General features: G+C 40.6%; 1 protein-coding gene across 3 annotated transcripts in view; it reads right to left on the bottom strand.

Annotated features, from left to right (window-relative positions):
- The window catches only part of CACNA1C (calcium voltage-gated channel subunit alpha1 C), a 458,270-nt gene that overhangs the window by 414,812 nt on the left and 19,394 nt on the right, over nt 1–24,064 (bottom strand). Inside the window, exon 1 of one of the 3 annotated variants that reach the window (XM_018919792.3) lies at nt 1,389–2,083. The exons of 1 other annotated variant lie outside the window; for it this stretch is intronic. In XM_018919792.3, the coding sequence (XP_018775337.1) occupies nt 1,389–1,437 (49 nt within the window). In that variant the 5' untranslated portion in view covers nt 1,438–2,083. Of the gene's footprint in view, nt 1–1,388; nt 2,084–24,064 lie in introns of those variants that run through there. One more of the 3 variants, XM_050984221.1, reaches the window with a different exon arrangement.

Here is a 24,064-nt window from a genome sequence, read left to right as displayed (position 1 = left end):
TGCTGAATGCATGAGCTGCAGACTCGCTCCCACTTGGAAGAAGCACTCCGGATCAGGGGCTGCTTCCTTTCCCCTCCCACCTCATTTCGATGGAGTGCTTAGGGGTGGGGGTGCTGGCTGGTTTTTATTCTTTTTAACCTGCATTTAATCGGAAGGAGGGTGGTATTATCTCTAAACCCCACTACCCTTCCACCATTGAGGGCCGCCACAGCGCTGCTGCCCCTCCCCAGCTGCACCTCCAGGGCTCTCGGGGGTACCTGGGGGCTCGGCGGGGCACGCTCGTCCCCGGAGCAGGTGTTGGATGCCGGATAACAAACACGTTTGTCAGCGGGGAAGTTGTCGCCGGCAGAGGCAGGGAGGGGCTGCCCTGAGGACCAGGCGGGGGCCATGAGGGAGAAGTTGGCGGGGGTTGGGGGTTCTGCCGTGGGGACAGAGACACCCCGGCAGCTGCTCCCGGCGGAACGCTGCTCTTCCCTCGCCAAGGGGAGGAAATGGCTCTGCCTGCTCTGCAACACCGACGTGTGTGTGTGCGGCCAGGGCTGGAGGGAAGGGAGGGGAGGGGGTGACACCATGCAGGTAACAGGATAAAAATAACTTCAGGAACGGCAGATCGGGGTTGGGCGGGGGCGGGGGAAGGCTTCTGGAGTTTGGACAAACAAAGTTTTACTACAGGGAATAGCGGGGGACATTTGCTAATGCCGAGGAGCAACAGCACGGGTTGGTATCCATGATGCAGGCGATCCTGCGAGGAGGTCGGAGAGAAATCACTTCCCCAAGTAAAACCCAACTTTCATTTTAATACAGCATCCCCGGTGTCCCTCGTTCTCTCAGCATGAGCGCATGTATGGTGCACATGTGTGTAAACAGATAATTCTCCCTTACCCTCCCCTTTCGTGTGAGAGATTGGAAATAGCGTAAGAGAAGGGAAGGGCTCCTCTCCCGGTGCCTTGGGAAGCCGTACCCAGATGGAGGTTAGGGGGACCGGGAGGGCATTAATTGGGAAGGATCCCCTGAATGCGGCGGCCCTGCGAGTTAATCCTCTCTTGACACGGAGGAGCGGCTGCTCCGCGGCTCCCCCGAGCCCCCGGCCCCAGCGCGCAGCCCCCTCGCCGGCCGCCCCTCCTCGCCCCTTCGCTTGAGAAGGCGACGACGGCGACTTAAAGCAACTTTTCTTTGCCCGGGCTCTCCTAAGGAGCAGCCGTTCCGTGAGGGGCTGCGGGGTCTCCCCGGAGCACGCCCGGCCGAGGGGAGCTGTGTGCTCCGAATGGAACCCGGTGTCAAAGGCTGTCCTCTGCCAGTGGAGGCGGCGGAGCTGAGCCGGGAGATAAGGGACAAAGGGCAGGGGAGGGAACGGTTGCTAGGTCCTCGGAGGTAAATCTCAGGCTTACCTTGATGGTTTTCTTCTGGAATGTACATCCTCTTGTTTTCATTGACCATTTAAAACGAGTCCAGAATAATCCCTCCGAAAATCGGCTTGGTAAAATTCAAGGAAGAATGGAGCTGCAGAATTTCCCCTTTTATTATTACCTGATTCCCATTATTGCATCAAACACCAAAAACTGATCCTTTCCACTACTGCCTCCTTTAGTGAAATTGCAATGCATCCTCAGTACATCCGGGCCCCTTCCAAGAATTTAGCACAGCACCTCTGGCTGTTAAACCATAAAAAAGAACAGGAAGGGGGGAAACGAGAGGAGGGGTGGGGGGGAAGGAAAAAAAGCAAAAGCATCCAGGACAAACCTCTGAGGGTTAAATGTCTTTTTAAAATCCACCAACTATAAGATTAACAACAGGAGGACGAGGCAAAAAGAAAGGGGAGATGTTCAAACGCTGCTGCTCCTCCTCTTCAAAGCCATTCTGAGCGCGTTGTGTTGGCAGGGAGCTGTTTCTGCAGAGGAAGAGAGCACAGTCCCAGCCCCTTACTCCCTCCCCTCCCTCAGCACGCTCGCTCCCCGCTCTCTGCCTCTCGCCGACAGACAGACACACTGAACGCTTCCAGATGTTCCAGCTGCGGCGGCTGCACGCAGCTCCCCGCGCACGGCGTTGGGAGACGCCGGACTTGATCTGAAAGTTTAACACGCTGCCTGCCTCCACTGCGCCTGCTGAAGCCTCGCCACAGACATGACGTCAAGGAGGCGAGCTGGAGCCGGCTGCTGCCTGGGGGAGCGGGGGACGGAGCGGGGAGCGGCGGGGGCCGGGCCGGGGCAGGGGCCGGGCAGCGGCACCGGCACCGCTCCGAGCCGCTCTCTCCACGGTGTGGGCTCTGCCCTGCGGTTCCACTACGGAATGCCAGTGTGAGCTGCATTGCAAGGAGCAAGGAGCCGCTGGCATGGTGTGCGAGCGCCGAGCGGGCTGCGGCTCCGCTGGAGCCCCCGCGGGCAGGCAGACACGGCGCGGCAGGCAGGCAGAGGAAGGGAGAGGTACCCAGGGGTAAGCTGCACAGACGAGAGGATGCACAGATGTTTAAACAGATTAATCAAGCTAGGATTTGCAAAATCCTTGGTGGAAACGCCGAAGTGCTCCGCTGGTATCCCACCACTTGCCTTAATTATGCCTGTCATTTGGCCCTCTATAATTGAAGCCCCCGCAGAGAGCGAACACGACTCCTTTAAACTGAACGCAGTACATGTTAAACCTATCTGGACTCTCCGAGCTGCCATGTTAAACAAGAGATGCAGAGTCTAAAACACTTCTCAGAACCACTGCAGAAACTGCCACAACCCAAAGAACTGAACCACTCTTACATGCACGGAGGTGAGCACCTGGAATACCGAGTCCTAGGGACAAACCCAGGGCTGGAGACTCTCACCATAACCGAGTACCCACCTAACATCACATGTGATGCAATACTATTTGTATAGTAGAAGCTTAAAATACCGTGGTTATTTCCTTTCAAGTGGTTTTCCATTTTAACTAGAAGAAAAGAGTATTTACAATTCGTAATACCCCTATAAAAGAAATACTTTTGAACAAACTTAGTGCCTTCTCTACAGATGCCTTTCAGTGGGATGTATCAAATATCCATCTCCTCATGAGGCTTCCTCCCCATCACATTAATTGAGCTGTCTTTCAGCTGGAACTCAAGATACTATAGAAAGCACCACCAGCTAACAGATTCATGGAAAGATAACAAAAACAAAAATACAAACACCACCACACAACACATCCATTTGGAACTACAAGAAAAACTAAAGAAAAACTAGAATAGATGTAAAGCACTTACCAAAAACTGGATGCAGCCAAAGCACTTGTCCTAAATAAAGGTCATTTTGGTTTCTAATAAGCACTGATCATCACAACTTCTGCATTAGTTGCTATTCAAAGGGTAATTAACCAACACCATATTGCCATTGACAGCACAGAGAGGCACAGCTTTAATTCTGACTCAGGAGGAAGGGTTCCTCTGAGCAATTAAAATACACTGTCCTCTCTTGCCTAGTTTTTGTCTAATAATGTCACATGCACTTACCCATTTAATTTACCAGATCAGGCAAGATCTCAGCTGGAGGTAGAATGACAATTGGCTTTCATTTTCAGTTTGAGTTTCTTTTTTTAAAAAAGTGAAGTCCTCCCTTCACCATTATAAAAAGGACTTAACAGAAGATACTTCACTGCCTACATTTGTTGTGTAAATGTACATTTTGTTTTTCTCTTGTGACCACAAATCCTTGCCATTTTGAGTTGTGCTAACTCCATTTTTTCCACCCGTGAGTCAACTGAGCCTTGCATGATTCACCCTTGCATGGACAAGGTATCTTGGGAAGGGAATGCATGCTGATCACCCTTACCCAGAAATCAAACACTGCTGGAGCACCTGTAAATGTTTCTTTTGCATTTCTTGGGTCATATCCTCAGCTAGCTGAAGATTAATGTACAGTATTATTTAAACAGTTAAAATCCACATAGCCCTGCTTTCTGCCAGCTCACATATGTATGCAGGCACATACACAAGCTGTCTCTGACACCTACAAATCTTTTCCTCCGTTCTTTATCCCTCTCTCTCTCTGCCAAGCTCCCACAGTAGGACACAAGTTGGGCCAATTACCAAAAATCAAATACCAAAGAAAAATAGAACAAGAAACAACACTATTAGCTGGCATTAATTTCTCCAGCATAAATAAAATTCTACTATATCTTGAGGTTTCCTTACTCAGCAATTCTAATAAAATAATTTCCTATACAGAGAAGTGGAAAGAAACTGATTGTAGGATTAAGATGGAAAGATCCTGCTGATGAATCAAGTAGGATAAGAGTGAACACCACACCTTCCCCTAAAGTATTTGTATTGTCCAAGTACACAAAGAACATGTGGCCCATGAAAACAGGCTTGGTAAAGAGGTGACACTTGAAGTAAAGCTGCTTGTAAGATTTTTTTGTTAATGTGATTACTGAAATGCACATTTAATATGGATTCCATAGGGTAAGACCTTGAGGTGTTAACCTTCATAGAAACGAGGAAAATTAGCCTTCTTCAGAGTTCAATCCCCACAAACACACCCAAAGAACATACAAGTGAGAGATCAGCTTTAAAGAAAATTATGAAAATTATTATTTCAATACAAAACCAATTCAGAAGTTCTTAGTCCCTGCCTGATATGGCAGCCAGCAGATTTGGAGGTGAGATGGACAATGTAAAGATCAGACACAAGGGTATCTATCTCACACTGGCCTGCATCAGTGCTTGTGGACTTCCCCTAAGCCCATGATGATAGACTGGACAAACAATCAATGTATATTCAGCCTTAGACCTCTCTAAGGTGGACATGCCAATTTTCTATCCCATGAAAAGGTACGAGAAGAAAAATTGTTCTCCAGTTGCTCTAAGAACAATTGTGATGAGGGCCATATAAAGCACCAGGTCAGAGATTCCTGAAAAAGTGCTATTTAAAGTTGTAAAGTCAAAAAATGACTTGCAGGGTACACACTGTGAACATGCAAGTCCAGTATTCATGCCAGGAATGTTTTGTTCTGTGTACAATGTAGCAGCCCTTCCCTGTTATCCAGCCTTATAAAGAGTATACTGGGCACAACAACTTCTTCAAAATCCAGTGTGGGACCTGCACCCATCTTCAGAACAAAAATCACCTGAACAGGTTGTGCAGGAGAACATTTCCCTGATTCCAACAGGAGGAGTCACTGTCATGTTGTTTGGAACTATGGGGCTAGAAAGCAATGGGATGAAGGCAGAGCAGAGCGTGCAAAAACTCTGCACTGAACTATTTTTACAACTTATGACATTATTTGTAAGGCTCTTTTCGGCACTCTCAGAATTTCTAAAATGATGTAGGGTTTCCACTGGGCCCACTGCATGGGCTGTCTAATTGCAGTAGATTATGCTCATATTATTTTGGCAGTAATGCCTTCTACTCTAAAAGAAAAGGGTAAATTATTCAAAAGTGGAAAAGAAATGCATTTTATCCCAGAAATGGTACTAATGTCCACAACACAAATGCAATTCCTTCCAGGGCCAGCTCAGAGAATTGGTGCCAGAACTCTGGATTACTCTGCTGAAAGGTATTTTTTCCCCACAAATTTTAGGTTTTGCACCTCTGCCAACAAACAGAGAAGGCTTCCCATAAGAATCTGGACTTTCTTGCACTGAAGCCTATGGGATATTGTTTTAAATAAATGACCATTTCAGCCAAAAGCAACAGCTTGAGCACACTAAAGAATCACTGTGCATGAACAACATGATGCTCCTAACTCCTCTCCTTTCTGACAAGACTGCATTGTTAGTCCACACACAGTAAAATACCAATATTAGGAATTCGCTGCTATTACACAACTACAATGTAATTTTTTTAATGAAATATTGATGATAAAACATTTTTCTTATATTTCTTATATTCTTGCTGTGGCAAGAATTGTTCTCCCAGTTATTTTTGATTCTTTTGAACTATATATCATCTAAAACTGCATCATCCCCCCCCACTTCTTATTTGATAATGAAAAAACCACCTTTTTGGACCTATGAATATAGATTTATAAAAATGTCCTTTATTTGACTTTTCTTGGTTGTTTAATTTTAATTGAAATTAAAGCAATTGATAATTCTATCTAGAGCTATTCAAAGTGTGGTCAGGAAAGTGCAGACATTTAAAAATTATCAGCTAGCTAGAACACATGAGACTTTCTCAAGATAAAAAAAGTCTGGGATGGATAGGAAGCAGAAGACTGATGAACAGAATTTCTAGGTGATTTCATTTCCTAAAATCTGGAACAGCTACATACACACAGGAACTTTTTAAATTTTATACAGTGAAAAACACATGAACTTATAAAGTCTTTAAGGAGATGTGCAATGAAAAATGAAATTTTAATCCAATCAGCCTACATTGGTGAAAAGAATCATGCAAACTCCTGAGTGTATCTTAGATACTTGCCACAGGTTACACAACAAAGATTGAGAGCTCACTCCCATTCTAATCTTCCATCACAGTTCTAGAAAATACTCAAGAATATGGAGTTTGTAGCTTGTTCTGAACTAAGAACCACACAGAATTCTGGATTTAGGGCATGCACAAAGAGACTATTTTGGAAGGGAGGGATTCTTCAAAGAACAAATGTTTGCAAGTTGCTGAGGAAGACTTGACAGTGACTAGAAGAACTACATAATGCTGACATTTGGAAACCTCAGTGGACCTAATTAGCAAACAATGAAAAAGTGAAAATAAGAAGGCAATGCAGAAAAACATATTTAGTTAGGAAAACCAATTCCAAGTATAAAATTCATAAACTGAGTTCAAAAAAAAGAGAAAGAAATTGATGTTGGGGTGGGTTGTAAGACCAAGTTCCTTCCTTTTCTTCTGGAATTTAAAGACTCAAAACTTTTAAATGTGCTTTGTCAACACAGAAATTTATTGACAAACTGAAGGAAGCCAGCAATTTGGAGTTCTGACAGATTTTGGAGGATTTGTAATAATCACTAATGAGTTAAAATAGTCTAAAAATACATCATCTTATGGATCAGCTGCAAGGAAGATGATTAGATTGATTTGTTAGAATAGTCAGTTACCGTGATGTTGGCCTGATACACAATGTCAACATTCCATTTTCAACAATGACTCTTCCTGTACTGAAGGGCTCCACTGCTTAGAAAGTGTATCTGGTTATAATGCAATCTTTGTGGGGTTCCTCTGGCTTTTTCACCCCCAGTTATTTCTCTCCAGAATGAAGAAAAACACAACTTGCCCAGCAATCAACTTTAACTTCATTTTGTGTGATTTTAAAATCTGTCCCGTAACTTGCAGTTCTCCTATTGCCTCCTGTTAAGATGACTGGTAATTGTGTTTAGGTGAATAAGCAATTCAAAATGGGCACTAAGTTAGAAACAACTTCCATATGCACAAATTCTTGATTTCAACCTCATTTTTCTTTTCCGGAATTGTATGGTAACAGACTATAGACAAACCAGTGTTATCTCAGCACCACCTAAACATTGTGTCAGACTTTTTGCAAACTGCCCTTTAAACAAAATTAGTTCCAATAGACTGCTCAAAAGAGCTTTATTTAAATAAGTCAAAACACCGAAAGTAAATGATACACAAACCCTAATTGAGTTACACCATCAGTGTTAAAAATGTATATTATTTCACTAAGGTGCCATCTTGACTAATCCCTCTGCTAGGACATCCTAAAAGGTCATTTAGTGGGACTTCAAAACGTTACAGAAGTTCTGAAAGTGTGAAACAAAAGTGTTTAGAGGTGCTTTTTGCTGGAGAGATAGTTAAGGTATCCTGAAAAGGTTCCTGAACACTGTATACATTAAATCTGCTTCTGTAGCACAGATCTGGGCTTGCACACAACAATTATTCAAATAGCTTTAATTTAAAAATGGTGGTGTGACTGTCACTGTGAACTCCAAGACTGCTGAAAATAATTCCAAATACTTGTAGCAATAGGTAATGGGTGGCTGCCTGAATATGTGCCCTCCAAAGCTTCCCCAGCTGCAGTGGAACCTTGGTACAACAGAAGCAGAAAAACAGGTGAAGCGACAGGCAGCAAAGCCAAGAGCATTATTTGATTTGGAGGATAATACACTAAGGTAGTAAGTTCTGAATTGATATAGTACAAGAAATGTTCATTTGCAGTTTCTCAAAGAAATCTGAAGTTTCAGAAGCTGAGGAAAAAATGTTACACTTATTTAAACTACCCCTCCAACACACAATCAGAACAGTTTATTTATGTCTCCACTTTTAATTCTCCCATCTTTGTCTAAACACGCAGACAAGCAAAATAAAACAATAAACAACTTTAAAGTCTTTGCTCACTGGTTCCACATGTTCTGAAAGAATTATTTATATTTCCTTAACAGAAATGGTTGAGCTCAGCTATTTATAATGCCATCAATGCATACACTAGTTTAAAAGAGTTGCATCTGCAGAACTCCAGGGGACAATGAATGACCAAGCTAAGCTCCTAACATACACAAGAAGAGGAGAAGGAGGGAAAGAAGGAAAGAAAGCAAGAAAGAAGAGAAGAAGGGACAGTTTTATCTGAAAGTAATGTATCACCTGAAATAAGTCTTCCAGATCAGGTTTAATATCCTCTTTGATTTAGGAGAGAGTAATAGAGAAATAAAGACCTATTCTGCTTGAGCTTCAAACAGAAATAGTTTTACAGTGCTGGGAAAACAGGTAGATTTCAGAATAGGTTACATCTCTGGCTCAGACTTCTTCAACTTATGTCATTCATAACTCATCCTTTTTTTAAAGCACAGTGGAATTTTTAAGTCTTTATTTGATATTTGCTTTACACTATGGGAAGAAAAACTAATGCTTTTTAATAAGAATAAACAAAAACAAATAAACAAAATAAAAAGATAATGGAAAGCTCATGCCAATAACACATATAGCAAGCTCATGTAATTGCATCATTTCATTCTTTGACATTATCTTTTTTCCTGTCCCCTTCTCAGCTTTTTGCACTGTTTTCTTAAATCAGAAAAAAAACCCTAAGTTGTAAAGAACTGAGGTCTTGATCCTGATAAAATACAATGGTACTTTTCATAGGAAATCTTTCATATTGGTAAAAACCAAACAAATGCCTGACCCATAGTTGCACAAGAACCAAACTGTAAAGAGAACAGAAGAAGCCCCACTTCCCACTTTGTTCCCTGATTGTCTTTTCAGACGTCCTTTGTGTCCCATTTACCTGTGTTTCCATTGGACAGTGTGAGTCTTGTGACTTCAGAAGAAGACTGGATGAGTGAAAGCAAGATGAACATTTCACACCTGGCTCCTCAACAACTAAATCCCTGAAGAAGCCTCTGTCCCATTCCTCAGTTTCTTCTACACTTCCAGAGCAACACAAAGCCATGCTCTTTACAAGCAAGCATGAGTGCTCATAAAACAAAACACAGCATGATCCAATTTGATATGAAAACTTTTTTCCACACTGTAAGCTGTCAGGCACTGGACCATCTCTCTTCAGCCTGAAGAGTTCTTGTTACACTAAGCTCCAACACAAAAGGTTCAAAATCTTACTCAGTTCCCTCTGTATCATTGCGATGCAAAAGGCTTGATCATTTTGCTATTAACTGAGTAACTGTTGGACATCTTTCCTCTTCAGTCACAAGAGTCTGACTTTCACAATTATTGTATCATCTGCTGCCATCTCCTGAAGAAACACAGCTTGAACTTTGGCAAGAGGCAGGGAAATGGAGATATCCACATCCTGAACTTTCTGCTGGTCAGTGCTGCCTGTCAGTCCCAAAGGAAAAGCATAGCCTCAAAGTTCCAGGCTGGTAGATGCTGAAAATGTAGAAAATGGCAATATAGGACCTTTACATCCCTCTGATTCCATTTCTCTCCCATTTGAATCCATGGTGGTTGTGGCAATTGCTACCACAAACAACAGGGGCTGCTGGCTGCACTGCAGCCTGGGGAAGGAACTCTTATCAGCATGAGCACAACAGCAGAGAAGAGAAAATCCACAGAACACTGACTGCACAAAGAGCACCTGATTTAATAAGGCATGTGGCTGCTGTTCTAACATGAACAGGCATAGGCTTGTGCCCAAGGGATGGACTGACAGATTTCATGTTTTGAATATCTGTATTTAGCTCTACACTACTGTACTGCTGGTTTTGCAGCCCAGCAGATGTCTACAAGCAAAAGACATCAATTAGTTGAAGAAGGAAGAAACTAGGGAGGAAATTCTGCTCTCAAAATAAAATAGGTTGACAGAGGAAGAATGCTGTGGAGAGGCGGAAAAAAAAGCAAAGAAAAAGAAGAAAAAATGCACAACAAAACCTAAACAAACCCTGCTTGGCCCAGTGACCCAAAGACATGCCAGTAAGATGGTCCTGACCACAGCCTGAAATGACTCCCTATCTATACTTACATAAATCTTCCTTTTTGTGCTGGTGTATCAGCTTCAGTTTACCAGAAATAGAACTACAAAAATAGATCTATAACCATATATAAACAATTTTTTCTTCCAAGCTCCTCCAGTTTTTAAAAATCATTTTAAAAATCATACAGCTATTTTTAAACTAGATTTTTGCAGCTTAACTGGCCTAGCATATCAAAACAATGTAGTCATCAAGAGAGTTACAAAGATAGAGGAACAAGCACACTATGAAAGAATGGCAGATGGTATTATTGTCAAAATGGAAGTGAGCTGGTGGTCAAGTCTAATAATTCATTGAAAGCTACATCATGCCTCAACTTTCACACATGAAGAACACAAGGTTTAAATGTCTTAATTTATTTTTAAAATCTTCTACTGACAAAGAACAAGCAGAACCCACAGATGCTCCCCAGAGCAGGGGAAATCCACATGCTTTCCTGGGGAACTAAACACATGTATTTGCTAAGATCAAAACTGTTTCTAGAGAAGCTGTTGAATCTGACAAGATTTCACAAAAGAATTATACTGATGTAGGTCAATTGCCTTTACCAAATTACTCCCAACTTACATTATTACAAATGAGATCACGATGCCATTTCATCGTCAATGGAAGTAAAATCTAACCCATAAAGATGCATCTGCATTGAGTATTCAGCAGAATGGAAGTGATGAATCACACTCTTGCCCTAAGAGTGACACAAAGGAGCAATCAGCTTGAGCTGATGTTCTGGCACCAGTTAAGAACACACTCGTGACTCCCCGTGTTCTAAGTTCCACAGTCCTTGAGATGAAGCTCCCATAGTTTGCAGCAGCATTAAATACATCACTGATGATATTCAGAGTGCCTTGCATCCAAAAAAAAAAAATCTTCAGAGCACACAAAGTGTTTAAAAATAGTTTTACTAGTCACAATTGACATTTGAGTTAAAGCTTCATTTTGAATTAACACTGCACTGTACTTTGAAATTGGAATTGAAAATTGCCATATGAAATGATTTACTGTTGTAAAAACTTGGTCAGAATAGGAATATGAAAACATTCAGTGAGATGTGGAATGACCATAAATTGAGCTACCAGTTGTATGTTACAATTACAGAGAGATTGCACACCAGGCAGCACAGTGAAACCCAAACCATAGTTTGGTTAGCTCAGTACTTCTTCCAGGAGAATAATGGAATCTGCTGACCAGCTTTACTACATCTGCTACTATCCTGATTTCTTCTTTAAGTCCCATTGGATTAGTAACTTTAACTGATCAAATGATTTTGCAAAAGCTCAATTGCTGGTACTATGGCAAGTAGGACAACTAAAAGCTGGGCTACGCTGGAGTGAAGGACCAAATTGTCATGTTTATACAGAATTTTAACTCCTTAAAGTATTGCAAAATATTGATTAATTAATTCTTAGAGTATCCATGAAGACAGAGTATAGGATCTTGTTCTTTATGCTTGGATTCAGCCTAACTAAATTGCAGGGATCTTGGAAACTTTAAAGCAAAATGATACTTTTGGAGGCAAGATGCAAGGTGTTTTCAAAAAAAGCAGGGTGTCAGGTCAGTCCTGTGCTAGGAAATTAAAGGGTGAGTAGCTGGCTGCTTTGCAGTATTCCTGGATGTTAACATTGCCCTCTCTGTCCATAATTACCTCTGAGAATAAATGTTTAATGGACCCTCATAGAAAAGTAGCTTGAACTCTGTAGTTTAAAAAGAGTACTTTTTTAAAAGAAAAAGAACACTTTTTTTAAAAAAAAAGTTGTTTTAAAAGAAAAACTCCATGCCGGCTTCCACCTACTTTTTCTCTTTTTTTACATACTCAGTGCTCCAGCATACAACAATTATTCTCTTCTTCATACATCAAACAAGAGACTTTGAAGTGTTAGGGCTTTCAAAGACAAAATGAATGGTAGACCAATAGTAAGGGGTAAAAGGTAAATCACAATTGGACTCCCAATTAATTTGCTGTTTCCTGACAGCCATGAGTAAGGAAAGCTACACAACTAAGGCCATCCTTTCCAAGCTGGTGGAACCAGATAGTGTGATGTGACAGAGTTAATATTAATGTTTGCTCCTTCTCCTAACTAATCAAGAGTGTTGCTTCACACTGGTTTGGGGAGGAAGGCTGCAAAGTCAAGGAGATCTGTCATACTAAGAACAGATGAAGAAGGAATTTCTCCCTGTTCAGACAGGATTTGGTTTTCATAGTCAGTAGCCAAAGTTTTAGGTAGATTTTTATCTTCAAATTTTTATTTAAGAGTTCTGTCGCAGTATGGGGGATACCTGTCTTCAAAATGCATTCAAATTTGCATTTTTTATTTGGAGTTGTGGATCATTGCTCTGTGGTCACTTCTCTTCCCCCCAAATTGTGCCCTAAGATAATATTTGAAAAGTCAAAGCAGTAACTTACAAGTCATTTTTTTTACTCCCTGACACAATTTAGCACTTTATAAACAAAGTGCAAGAGTTCCTTCTGTGAGCTGAAAAAACACCACAGTATGTTACACCCTTTTCCTGAGATTCAGAAGAAAAATTCAAGATATTTCTTTACTCTTTCAATCTCATCAGTGTAGGATTTCTCAAATAAGCAAGCCTTTCCAAACAACCCAAATTTGGAGACAATTTTGATACTGGAGCATTAACAATTGCCACCACCTTCAAATCACCTGGGCCACATCCTGCAGGACTTACATTCATTCAGCTAAAATGTTAATCAACCTAAATAGTGACTTCAGATCAATAAGAACTTCATGATTTCACATACTGTTGCTTTTCATTTTTAATAAGGATGGATTTTCAAGTCCTCATAAGTTTCTGTAACAGGCAATCAAGGTAAATTTTGATCCTAAATAGTCCAGTTTTTAATTGTAATCTACTTCAAGAACACACTTTCACCTTAAAACATTATACTTTGTTGGTGATGGAATACCCATTTATCTTCCTTTATTAAGCAAAATTATTTTTCTAATACCATTTGCTTTTGTTTTCATTTGAGAGATCTCATCTCTATTCCTTGTGTTCTGATACTTAGTACATTCTCTTCTTTAATAAACAGTAATTAAACTACCAGTCTTTGCATTCTATAACTATAAAGAATTGAGATTTTTTAAAAATAGTTTTCTTTATAATATTAAATAACACAAAAGCCACTCCAAAACCTAGACTGGAAGAAAATATTTTCAGATAAATTACATTATCAAACTTGATGCAATTTCTATTAACAATCTGAACTAAAATCTGGTTTGGCTTTTCATACTGAAGTGGTACATCTGATCTTCTCAGGCACAAATGCTATTTTTAAATAAAAAACTGCTTCTATAAATATTTCAGCTTTAAACACCCATAATTCTGTTTCTCTTTTTTTTTCACATCTAGAATTGCAGCAGGGCCTTGGAGAGGTTAAACAACTACAAAAAAACCCTAACATCTACTTAATGACTGCTAGTAGCATTTCCCCATGTTCAAAGCAGACTGTCCATAATTCAGAGGACAAGACAAGGTCACTAGCAAACATCAGTGAACTGTGTCTGCTTTTGCAAGTTCCACATAAAAATAGTGCATCCCTAGGAACACAAAACAGACATAATAGATTGGTTCACATCAGAACACACACTAACACAAGAAGCTAATCATCTTTTGATTGCAAGAGGCTCCAGCTCAATTATTTTGCAACACTAGCAGCAGTCTCTTTGTGTAGGGTTAAAAGAAAAGAAAAAAGTTGTTTTGTGGCTTTAAGCAACCAGAACTAATGCCAGGATCAAATTAAGCTCTTTGTAGACATAACTAAAAGGCTGCATTTGGCCTGTTACCATCTACACATTTGGCAGAGCTGGACCCAAAAACCTACAGTGCACATCTACAGGCATCGCCAGCTGAATTATCCTCCCCCACCAGAAAACACACATGAAGCAGGGTGGGAATGAAGCTGTTTTCCCACCTCCTTATTTTTTCTGAATATAAAAAGTGACTCCAAGAGGAATCAAGGTACCACTTACCTGCAGCTGTGTGTACCACAGAATATCCAAAAAAGCAAAAGCACACTGCACTGCCCTCTCTGCATAATCTCCCTTCAGCTCTGAACAGGGAATTCACTCACCAAGTGATCTGAGCCATGTGCTCCCCCATAAATGCAGGGGGAAACCACGTGGCCACCATGAACTCAATGGGTAAAATGTCAGCCTGTGAGAGGCCAACACGTGGAAGTTACTACAAGTAACCTGCAGGAAAGTTAAAGCACATAAAGAAGGTGCTCCTGAATAATTGACTTTCATAACAAAATATCCAGGAAAAGAGTGCTGTCCTCCTGAATACCTGAGTGACGATGACTACTGAACCCTCAGAGAGAGATTAATGACCTCTGAAATACTCAAAACCTGTTATTGGACACTTGCTGTCATTGAGTTCCAAATGATAAGCCAGAAAACACATTTAAATACACTTCATTTACATTAGAGATGTACCAGCTGCCCCAACTTCCCAATCCACCCCACACATCCCCTCCCCACCAAAAAAGGAAAAAACATGCAACATATTTTACTTTTGTTTCTTCCATACTTGACACTGTTTCAGGTATTGATTCATTGCATCTTTGCATACTTTCCCTGTGGTTTTTCACTCTTATCCCTCCTTAGCTTTCTGGGTTCAGATCAGATTTAAAGTACCAAAAAGAGAGAAAGACAATTTCTTCCATTTCTTTGGTTTCAAGACATATCTAGATTAAGCCAAACTCTTGCATCCTCCACCCTTCACTTCCCAGCCACTACACAGAGTTGCTAAGGATGTTTCTACTGACATCTTCCCATCTTTCCTTCCTGTGCCACCATGGAAGCTGGTGTGCTCCCAGTTAAGGGTGGAAAGAGCAGATTTATAAGTGCAGAGTAATTTATTATTGCAGCTTACAAAAAAAAAAAAAAAAAAACAACAAAAAAAAACCCACACACTCAACATGTCCTTGCCAAATTCTCTCTGAAGGAAACAACATCACTTACATACAACACTGTCAATACTTCAACTGACAAACTTTCTAAATACTGGAAATATTTCTGAAATAATAATTCTCATTATTGTTTTGCCAGCAGAAAATTGTCCATGATATATTGGGTATCTTCACAGCTATTTCATTAATATGGGCAAAGCTGTGAATGTAAAGAGGGTAATAACCTCACCAAGCTACATGAGATAGACTACTGGCCATTAGAGGTAGAAGGGAAAAATGACTATAAATTCAGAATGATATTGGTCATTGTAGTAAGAATCCAAAGCAAAATATAAATAAACATTATCAGTATGGATTTAAAAAAATATTTCTAAAAGCTACAGGCCAACATATAAAACACATCAAAAATTTTCCTCTTGAAATTTTTTTTCTTGAGACTGTCCATTTAACTTAAAAGTCAGACTCTCTTTAAAGAAAGGGCACCAAGAAAGTCCTCTGTTAGAAACTATCCATAATTATTTCCAAGTTAATCCTAGGCCTTGAGAAGCATTTTTCTAGACCAGATCTCACAGGTGCTCATGGTTTTGCCCTGGCCAGACCAAAAGGATGGAAGTGAATATCTAAAAGACTTGATTCACTTACCAGACACCTGGGCAGGACATGCACAGGCTTTACCTGGGAATATGGAGGATAAAAAAAAGACGAATTCTTGCTACTAAGCAAGATTTTTGTGACTCGACAAACAATAAGAGACCTAAATGTTACTGAAGTCACAGGGCCATACTGACCTCAGGCATCCTAAGCAAAAATGGAACTACTAAGTATTCCCTAAATCTGCAGTTTCAAAGGTCACCAGGAAGGACTTGGTAAATTATTTCATCTCTAACCTCAAACATGTGTTGCTTCTTCACTCTCACTGACCAAATGCAGCCTTTCCAACCCTATTTTTATTTTTAAATAAGATGAATATAGTATTTCTGCAGCTCACTGAGGTATTTGTGAAGTTGTATGAGACCTTGTAATGAAAGAACTGAAAATCCACATGAACTACAGTGTTACTAAATGGTACCCTGTCATTTGATTTTCATTTAAAAATAACCCCTCTTTAGCACAACATAAGTACAAGGCAACACTACTACAAGACATTCTTTTCAGTTTTTGATAACAAAGTTTTAACTGTTTGGATTGAAATTTCTCGGGGTGGAGGTTGAATTTATTCTGCAAGTTTTTGGAGAAAAAAAATCAGTCATTTTTAAAAGAAGGGTAAGAAGTGCTTTATCCTACAATATTCAAAAATTCACACACTAGAAACTCCCAATGAAAATGGGTAATAAATGCTTCAGAGCCAGGATTTGCAATCTGACAAGCAACGTTGCCCAGATTTCAAGGCCTTCTGTCATGTACATGACTTGAATCTTGTCGAGTTAAAGTTCCATAAAAGAATTGTGACTTCCATATGCTCAGTATGAAAAAAGAACAGGCTATAGGGCCAGAACCAGCCCAGAACACAAGAGGCACTGAACCTAAAACTAACTGGAACTTCACCCCTGGATCTCTACAGCAGCTGTAGCCCCTGTTTTCTCCTCAGGGCTGACATAAGAGTACAAATCACCTACACTTGTTATCAGTTTCTCCTGTTTTCCAAATGGTGAAATAAGGGCTATGAATTGAAATATTTCAGCTCTTCTAATAAACCATTTTGTGTATCCAAATTTAGCGGGGGGAAAGAATTTGTTTCAGGAGGTGCATGCTAAGAAAGTGATATCCAAAAGACTGTGTGAATGATACAATAATTAAGGCTCTGTGAGTAACACCATCACTGTTTCCATGGAATTATAATATTTACATTATGTTCAAGTACTACTTCCCAAAAGAACCCCTGGAATGCCTTACTTCTGTGATATTGATTTCTCTTCTCTACTTTTGGAACTAAAAGACTGGGTAAAGAGGTTGGATTTACAGTGAAACCCCTTCCCCTGGAAAAAAGGCAGATCTCTGTAGTGAACCACTCTGGTATCACTAACTCCCAGCAGGAATCAGAGTCTTTGCTGATGGACAAGAGGAAAGAGCAGGCTGAACATAGTTTTCCAAACTACAATGCCATGGCCATTTGGAGACAGCCACCCTGTCATTTGGTACTCCAAATCAAGCTGGAATGCTCCTTCATTCCAGCAAAGCAAGCAAAGAACTTGTTGACAGCTCAATGAAGGTGACTAAGGAAAATTAGTTCTCCATCAAAGTGGGACAAAGGCCATTCTTGCATTTACTTCTCTAACAAAATGCCTTGATGGCCGAATTCAAGAAAAGTTTAAAAAAAGTTAGGAATTTGGGCTTTGGAAGACAGAACTCAACTTTTACACTCATCTTCAAAATGTGATTTTTCAGCTGCAGATTATCAGCTGTTCTTCTGGGACACTAAATACCTCTATGAGCCCAGACCTTCAATGACCTAATTATTCTGTCTTATTTTTCAGTAATCTGTTGTTTTCCTTGTCCTTTGGTAGGATAAAGAAATGTCCTACTTTCTGACAGTGCCCTCATGAGTGCTGTATCCTCAAAAAGGGAGGGGAAAAAAACCCCAACCATGTGGAAAACTTCCAACCATGAACCTGTGCCTACTGATGGTACACAGAGCACAGAGAATGCTCTTTCCATTTTATAACCTGTTGCACTTCCATGTTCGTAACACTACAAGGAGTATTTTTTTTAATTACAAGTTTTTTTCTGAAGCTTTATACCAGTTGAAATATGCAATAGTTTGTACTATATCACATCCCCATTTAATCTCTGAGGATGTAACATACAGGTGTCTAGCTGACTCATTTTCCCATATGACTTCTGACACCCTGGACAGTCAAACTTCTGGTTTCAAATCATACAAAATGTTTCCTCCCCTTTGATTTGTTTAGAATGATTAACTGAAACAAAACTACTATTTGCATAAGTCATTCCTTTTTTCTCATACAAGACATGAAATAATCTATTAAAAATCAAATACATTCATAAGAATTGGATGTGATCTGAAAACCCTTTTCTAACCTCATTTAACAAAGGTTATTAACTGCTCTCCACATGTATATGAGGACTTTCAAAAATCCTAACAGTGTGCTGGGCCTGCATTCCAAAGAGTCATTTTGGTGCCTCCTTCTAATCCTTTCCCTGGAATAATGCTCTCTGATACACAGCTCAAAAATCCATGTATCAGAGACTGGGCAGCAATTGACTCTGAACAGTACAGTCAGTTCACTTCCCCAGAACAAACAGCAATACCTGCTCCTATTAGCCTTTTTACTCTCCTGAGAATCTTTATGTAATGTTGCATTAGTAGCCTTTACTAAATTAGAAAGCCAAAAGGGAAGATAAATCAATATGAATGTACGTTTGCTGATATTGATTTTTCCTCTCAGTCAGCATGGGAATATTGTGGCTCCTATTAATACAAGGAGTGGAAGAGCTTTAAATGGTTCTGTTTGGATAATTACCCAGTAGTTTGGGAAACTTATTCAAACTTCTTTAGTTTGTAATTTTGAACTAGACACTTCATGAAATCAATTCTTTCTCATAAATAATCACGTTAATATGTTGATGACAACTTCCTGATGTGGCTTATCAAGAAGATGACTAGGAGAGGCAGTCAGCCTGGTATTCATAAAAAGAGGATAAGGGGCTAGAAGATGTGAAGGTCAAGGGCAGCAAAGCTGCAGCAAACACAGCATTCTGCAGTTCAACATCCTGGAAGAAATTGAGCAAGAGAAATAATGGAGTCACAACTTTGGAATTCAGACTATATTTCAGTTTGTTTGGGAATGGGCTGTGGGGGATCCCCCAGAACACTGCCCTGCAGGGCTAAGTGACCCAAGACATGTGGCTGGTCCTCATGGACCCTCTTTTGAGTGCACAGGACCAGGTCAGTCTGCCAGGCAGGAGGGAAGCAAGTGTGGCAGGAAGCCAGCACGGATGAACAGGGAGCTCCCATCCCAGCTCAAGAACACAGAGATGGAAGGTCAGTGCCAAAGCTCAGATGCAGCTGGAAAAGCAGAGATTAAAGGGCAGAAGGGCTTCTGTAAGTACATTGGCAGCAAAGGGAAGGCTGGGAAGGATATGGCCCCACTGCTCAGTCTGGCAGGAAAAGCAGTGAAAAAGGACATGGATAAGGCTCAGGTACTCAGTGACTGGTTTGCCTTACATCTTTTTCTACTTTTTATTTTTGGAGGGCAGAGGGGTATTTTGGGGTTTTTGGAGGCAAAGGGGTTTAGTTCCTCATAAGGCTTGTCTTTAGGCTTTCAGAGTCTCCAAGCCCAGGGTCAGTCTCTGGGAGTGGTGCATGTAAGCCAGTGGGACATACCCAGATTTCTGGAACAACACGAGCTGTATCTGAAGGTGTGGAGAAAGGTGGCCAATGTCACTGTAAAGTTGTCCTCTCATTTTTGAAAGATCACAACTGTCAGGTGAAGCTTTTGATGAACAGCAAGACAAACACTATACCCATCTCCAAGACAGAGGAGCCAGGGAGCTCCTCCTGTAGGGCAGTCAACCTAACCTCAGAAAGATCGTGGAGAAAGTCATCTTAGAAGCCATATCTAAGCAGACAAAGGATAAAAAAGAACAGCCAGGTTGGAATTACCAAAGGCACACAATGCCACACACCCCTGACTATTCTATGGCAAGATCACCGGCTCTGTGGACAAGGGGAGGATAATGAGTGATACTTACCTTAACTTTAGCAAGGTTTCTAAGAGGTTTTTTTTTACATCTCTGTAGCTCAGTTGTAGAGCTGTAGATTAGATATGGAAGAAATCTGAACATTTCCCTGGAGCACCACAAATCACAAATGCCAAACACTGCACCAGGGATGATGGGAATGGGAATAATCCTATGCATAAGTAGAAGCTGGGAAGCAGCTTTGCACAAGAGAGCCAGGTGTCCTGGTAGACAAACAGCTAAACATGAGCAAACAGCATGCCCTGGCTGTGAAGGAGGCAAACCACATCCTGGATCCCCTCACCAAAAATGTTGCCAGCAGGTCACCAGGGAGTCATTCTGAGAGCCCATGAATGGAATGCCCCATCTAGTTTTGGGCTGCTCAGTACAAGACACTGCAATAAGAACAAGTCCAGAGCCTCTAAGAGGATTAGGGGGCTGAGGCACACATTGAATGAGCACAGGCTGAGAGAACTAGGCTTGCTAAGCCTGAAGAAGAGATGACTAGGATAGACCTTTTTGCTGTCTTCAGGTGTTCCAGAGGAAGGTATTGAGCAATTGGTGCCTGTCTCTTATCAGAAGTATGCACCAAAATGATGAGAGGCAGCAGACAAGTCATAAAGGAGGAAACTCCAATTAGGCACAAAGAATTTATTTTTTATTATTATGAAGGTAATAAAACACTGCAATAGGTTGCCCAGAAATGCTGTGGAATCTCCATTGCCATTGCTACTACTTCAGTTTAAGTCAAAGATCTGTTAAGAAACACTTGTTCAGAAAAAGCAAGTTTGGGATCTTTTTCTTGTTACTATGCTTCAACTGCTCTAGTATTCTCATTCACAGACCAAAGATCATATTCCTCATGACCACAGGCCAGCTCAGAATCAACACAACTACAAAACTAATGTGGTTATCATTCCCTCCTAGTATAGCAAGATGGATCAGCCATGTGAAAGGAAAAACCCCTAAGTCAGGTAATCTTATTCACTTACACTGAATGAAAATGGAGTCATCACTGATGGAGCTAATGCTGATGGGGAAAAATCAGACTTCAGAGAAGCCTTGCATCAATTCATTGCTTGAAATTTTTCGTGATAAGTAAAATGAGCCTCTTTTGGGCCTGGGCTTTTTTTTTTTTTTGTATACAATCACACATACATATACTACCTAAAGCTCAGACAAAAAAGCTTGGTTTTTATAATTTTTGCAAACTCTCTCCATATCCTAAACCACAGTTCAAACCACTGTCTCTATTGACATACTTTTAGAATAAGTATGACTTTCAGGATAAAACAGAACTGTTATTTGTCAGCTGCAGTTAATGATACTTAGACTTTTGAAAATGTTAGACCACATCATCTCTCTTGGAACTGTACAGAGGGCTTCTATGTCTTGTGGCAACTGTTGCCAAGTAGTAGAGAAAACAGAGATGCTTTCTTGCAGCCTTTATCATTTCATAAATGCTTCCTCAATCATTGACCATCAAGAAAAATGTTGCAATGAACTTCTCCTACAATTGTTAAGTCTACATCTCTTTCTTGCTTGAGAGAACATGTCTCCTGGTCTGTATCCCTCAGAAACCCCTCAGAAACAAAGAGACAGAAAATCTATGTGATGCTGTATCTGCTTTCCAATTGCTCAGTGCTGTGTGAGGGGAAACTCTCCATAGGTTCTGTTCTGTAGCAGCAGCCACTTCCAACTAGGTCACATCAAAACCAGTGATTAAAGTGACCTAAAAAATGGTTGTGGCAGGACAGTTCTTGGTAATGACAGCACACTGCTTACCCATTCTTGTGCTCAGCATTTCCTTCCATCAAAACACTCCTCTAACTCTATTTTCAGTTGCATTATCTACCTGAATTTTCCTTCCTCCAGACCCAAGTCTGTCATTTCCATTTAACTTGGTTCCTAGCAGGTGTCCCATTCTGGTGGCACACCACCTTCAGTTTTGCTTGCATACCAATCCTGCCTTCCCAATTAAGCCCTGCTCCACCTCAGCCCTGCCTCCTTTAGTCCATCCCAAGCCTTCTGGTCCTTCTGTCCCCTCATGACTGCAGCTGTGATTTGTGCACCCCACCTGCCCAGTCTGGATGTTTCTGTATTGCCCAACAATGACACAACACTCTCAGGATTTTTCTTCCAATCCTTGCCTCCCCTTTATGATATGTTGAACATCACCTTCAGATTCCCCTTTCAACCTGAATGCTGCAATTCTGAGAGCATCATGAAACGCTGTTATCAGCTGACCTTTTCATAACAGAACTCCCTCAGAAGCTGTGTGAAACAGTTGCAGAAGGATCTTTCCTTAAAGCAGCATAGCAAGTCAAAAGTAAATAACAGAAACCCCCAACAAAAATGTCCTGAACCTGATTTAGTTTTACATAGTCTTGGTAGGTTTACTAGTGCTTCGATGACACAGCAATTTCATTGTAGGTAAGAAAGCAAGCTCAGCTCAATATTACAAGATTAATTTTGGATGATAATTAACAGATTCAGGCAAACCAGCATGAAAAATAAGAGGGGGAAAAAAATAAGAAAAAAAAAAAAAAAAGAAACCCTGTCCTGTTACTTGTTATGGAAGCTTTCCTTTGAAAAATCCATGCAGTTCATGTTTCTGTCAGGTGAGGTAATATGCCTGTAAATTTAATCTGACAGAAGAAGCAGCACAGCATCAGCAGAAAATGACAAAATCAGATTGTAAGAGAAGGACAGCCAAATGCCTTCGCAACTCTCAGAATCCACCAAGGGAAACAAATTCACACAACTGTAATAAACCCAGACTCAGACACTCACTGGAGGTTTGTGGTGCTAATACCTTTAGTTTCCACTTCAAAATCTCATTCAAAAGTGCTTAAATCTTGTATTGGCTGCCTGGTGGAAGGTGCCTTTGCCTAAATCCAACCCTTCTGAAAACCAGGGATAGACTGCATTTATTGTTTCCAAGGGAAAAACTTCAAATGTTACCAAGTTTTGTTTTCTGCTTCAGTTACACAAATCCAAACTCCTTTTTTTAACCAAACCTTTCTTCTCATTATCACAAACCCTAAAGCAACACAAATAAAGCCAAAAATGTAGGTTTAAAATAAAAATGAAATGTTTTTACTCTTCTGGAAGCTGTGAGTAATTGCATTGAAAACATAGAGGCAATTGTGGATACTTATTGCAACACACTGAATAACAAAAGGGGAAAAAAAAAAGTCTATTTTCAGTTTGAAAGGAAGCTTACTTTAAAACAAATATTTTCCAGTGAAATAAAGCCAGCAACAAGCAAAAATTATCACCTAAGGTGTTGTGCCAAAAATCACACTATTAGAGGTTAGGTAATGTTACCTTAAAAGACACTTAAAATAGCTTTTAAGTCTAGTTGTAACTACAGAAGATGTCTTTGTGAGAGCCTTCAGCAGCTCTGCCCACCTGGAGGAGCAGAGCTGAAATAGCCATTAGTAACACAAGAATTTCCCCAGAGCAATATCTATGGGCAGCTATCAAAAAATACCAAAGCATTGGGGGAATAAGTTTAAGACCGAAAAATCACTTTATTTGCTTGATTTCTTTAACTTTAAAGATCCTTCCTTATATTTATCTGCTCTCTGAAAGTCAGTATTGTTGCAACACTCTTTATTCACTTATACATAAAGCTATGAAATGCTGTATCAGTCTTCAACAAGATTCCTCATTTAAAAAATAAACATTCCAACAAAACCCAAGAGGATACTTCTGCCAATTGAGAAGGAAATAATGCAAATTATTTTAATAAAGTAACACTGTAACAGCTAAAAGTTATTCAGGCTTTCTCCTTCTACTTCCTCAATTAGCTTAAACAAAAGCTGGTGGGAATGGTCAGAGCTCACAGGCACAGCTCCCCAGTGCTGTGGATATCTCTGCAGCAGTAGCAGCTCTGAGATGACTCCATTCCCTTCAGAGGGCAAGAGCTGCTCTGCCAGATGAGGCATAAAAATAGGGTCCTGACTTGGTATAATTATCTAATGAAAGTTTCCATACTAGGAATTAATTAAATAGGGGCATCTTCTCTATAACTGGTTGGAAAATACCTCTTTTGGAGCAACAGGTGTTTGATACTG

The sequence above is a fragment of the Serinus canaria genome, chromosome 1A (genome assembly GCF_022539315.1).
Source record: "Serinus canaria isolate serCan28SL12 chromosome 1A, serCan2020, whole genome shotgun sequence".
NCBI classification, from domain to species: domain Eukaryota; kingdom Metazoa; phylum Chordata; class Aves; order Passeriformes; family Fringillidae; genus Serinus; species Serinus canaria.
This window is presented reverse-complemented; position numbering and strand designations above follow the sequence as displayed.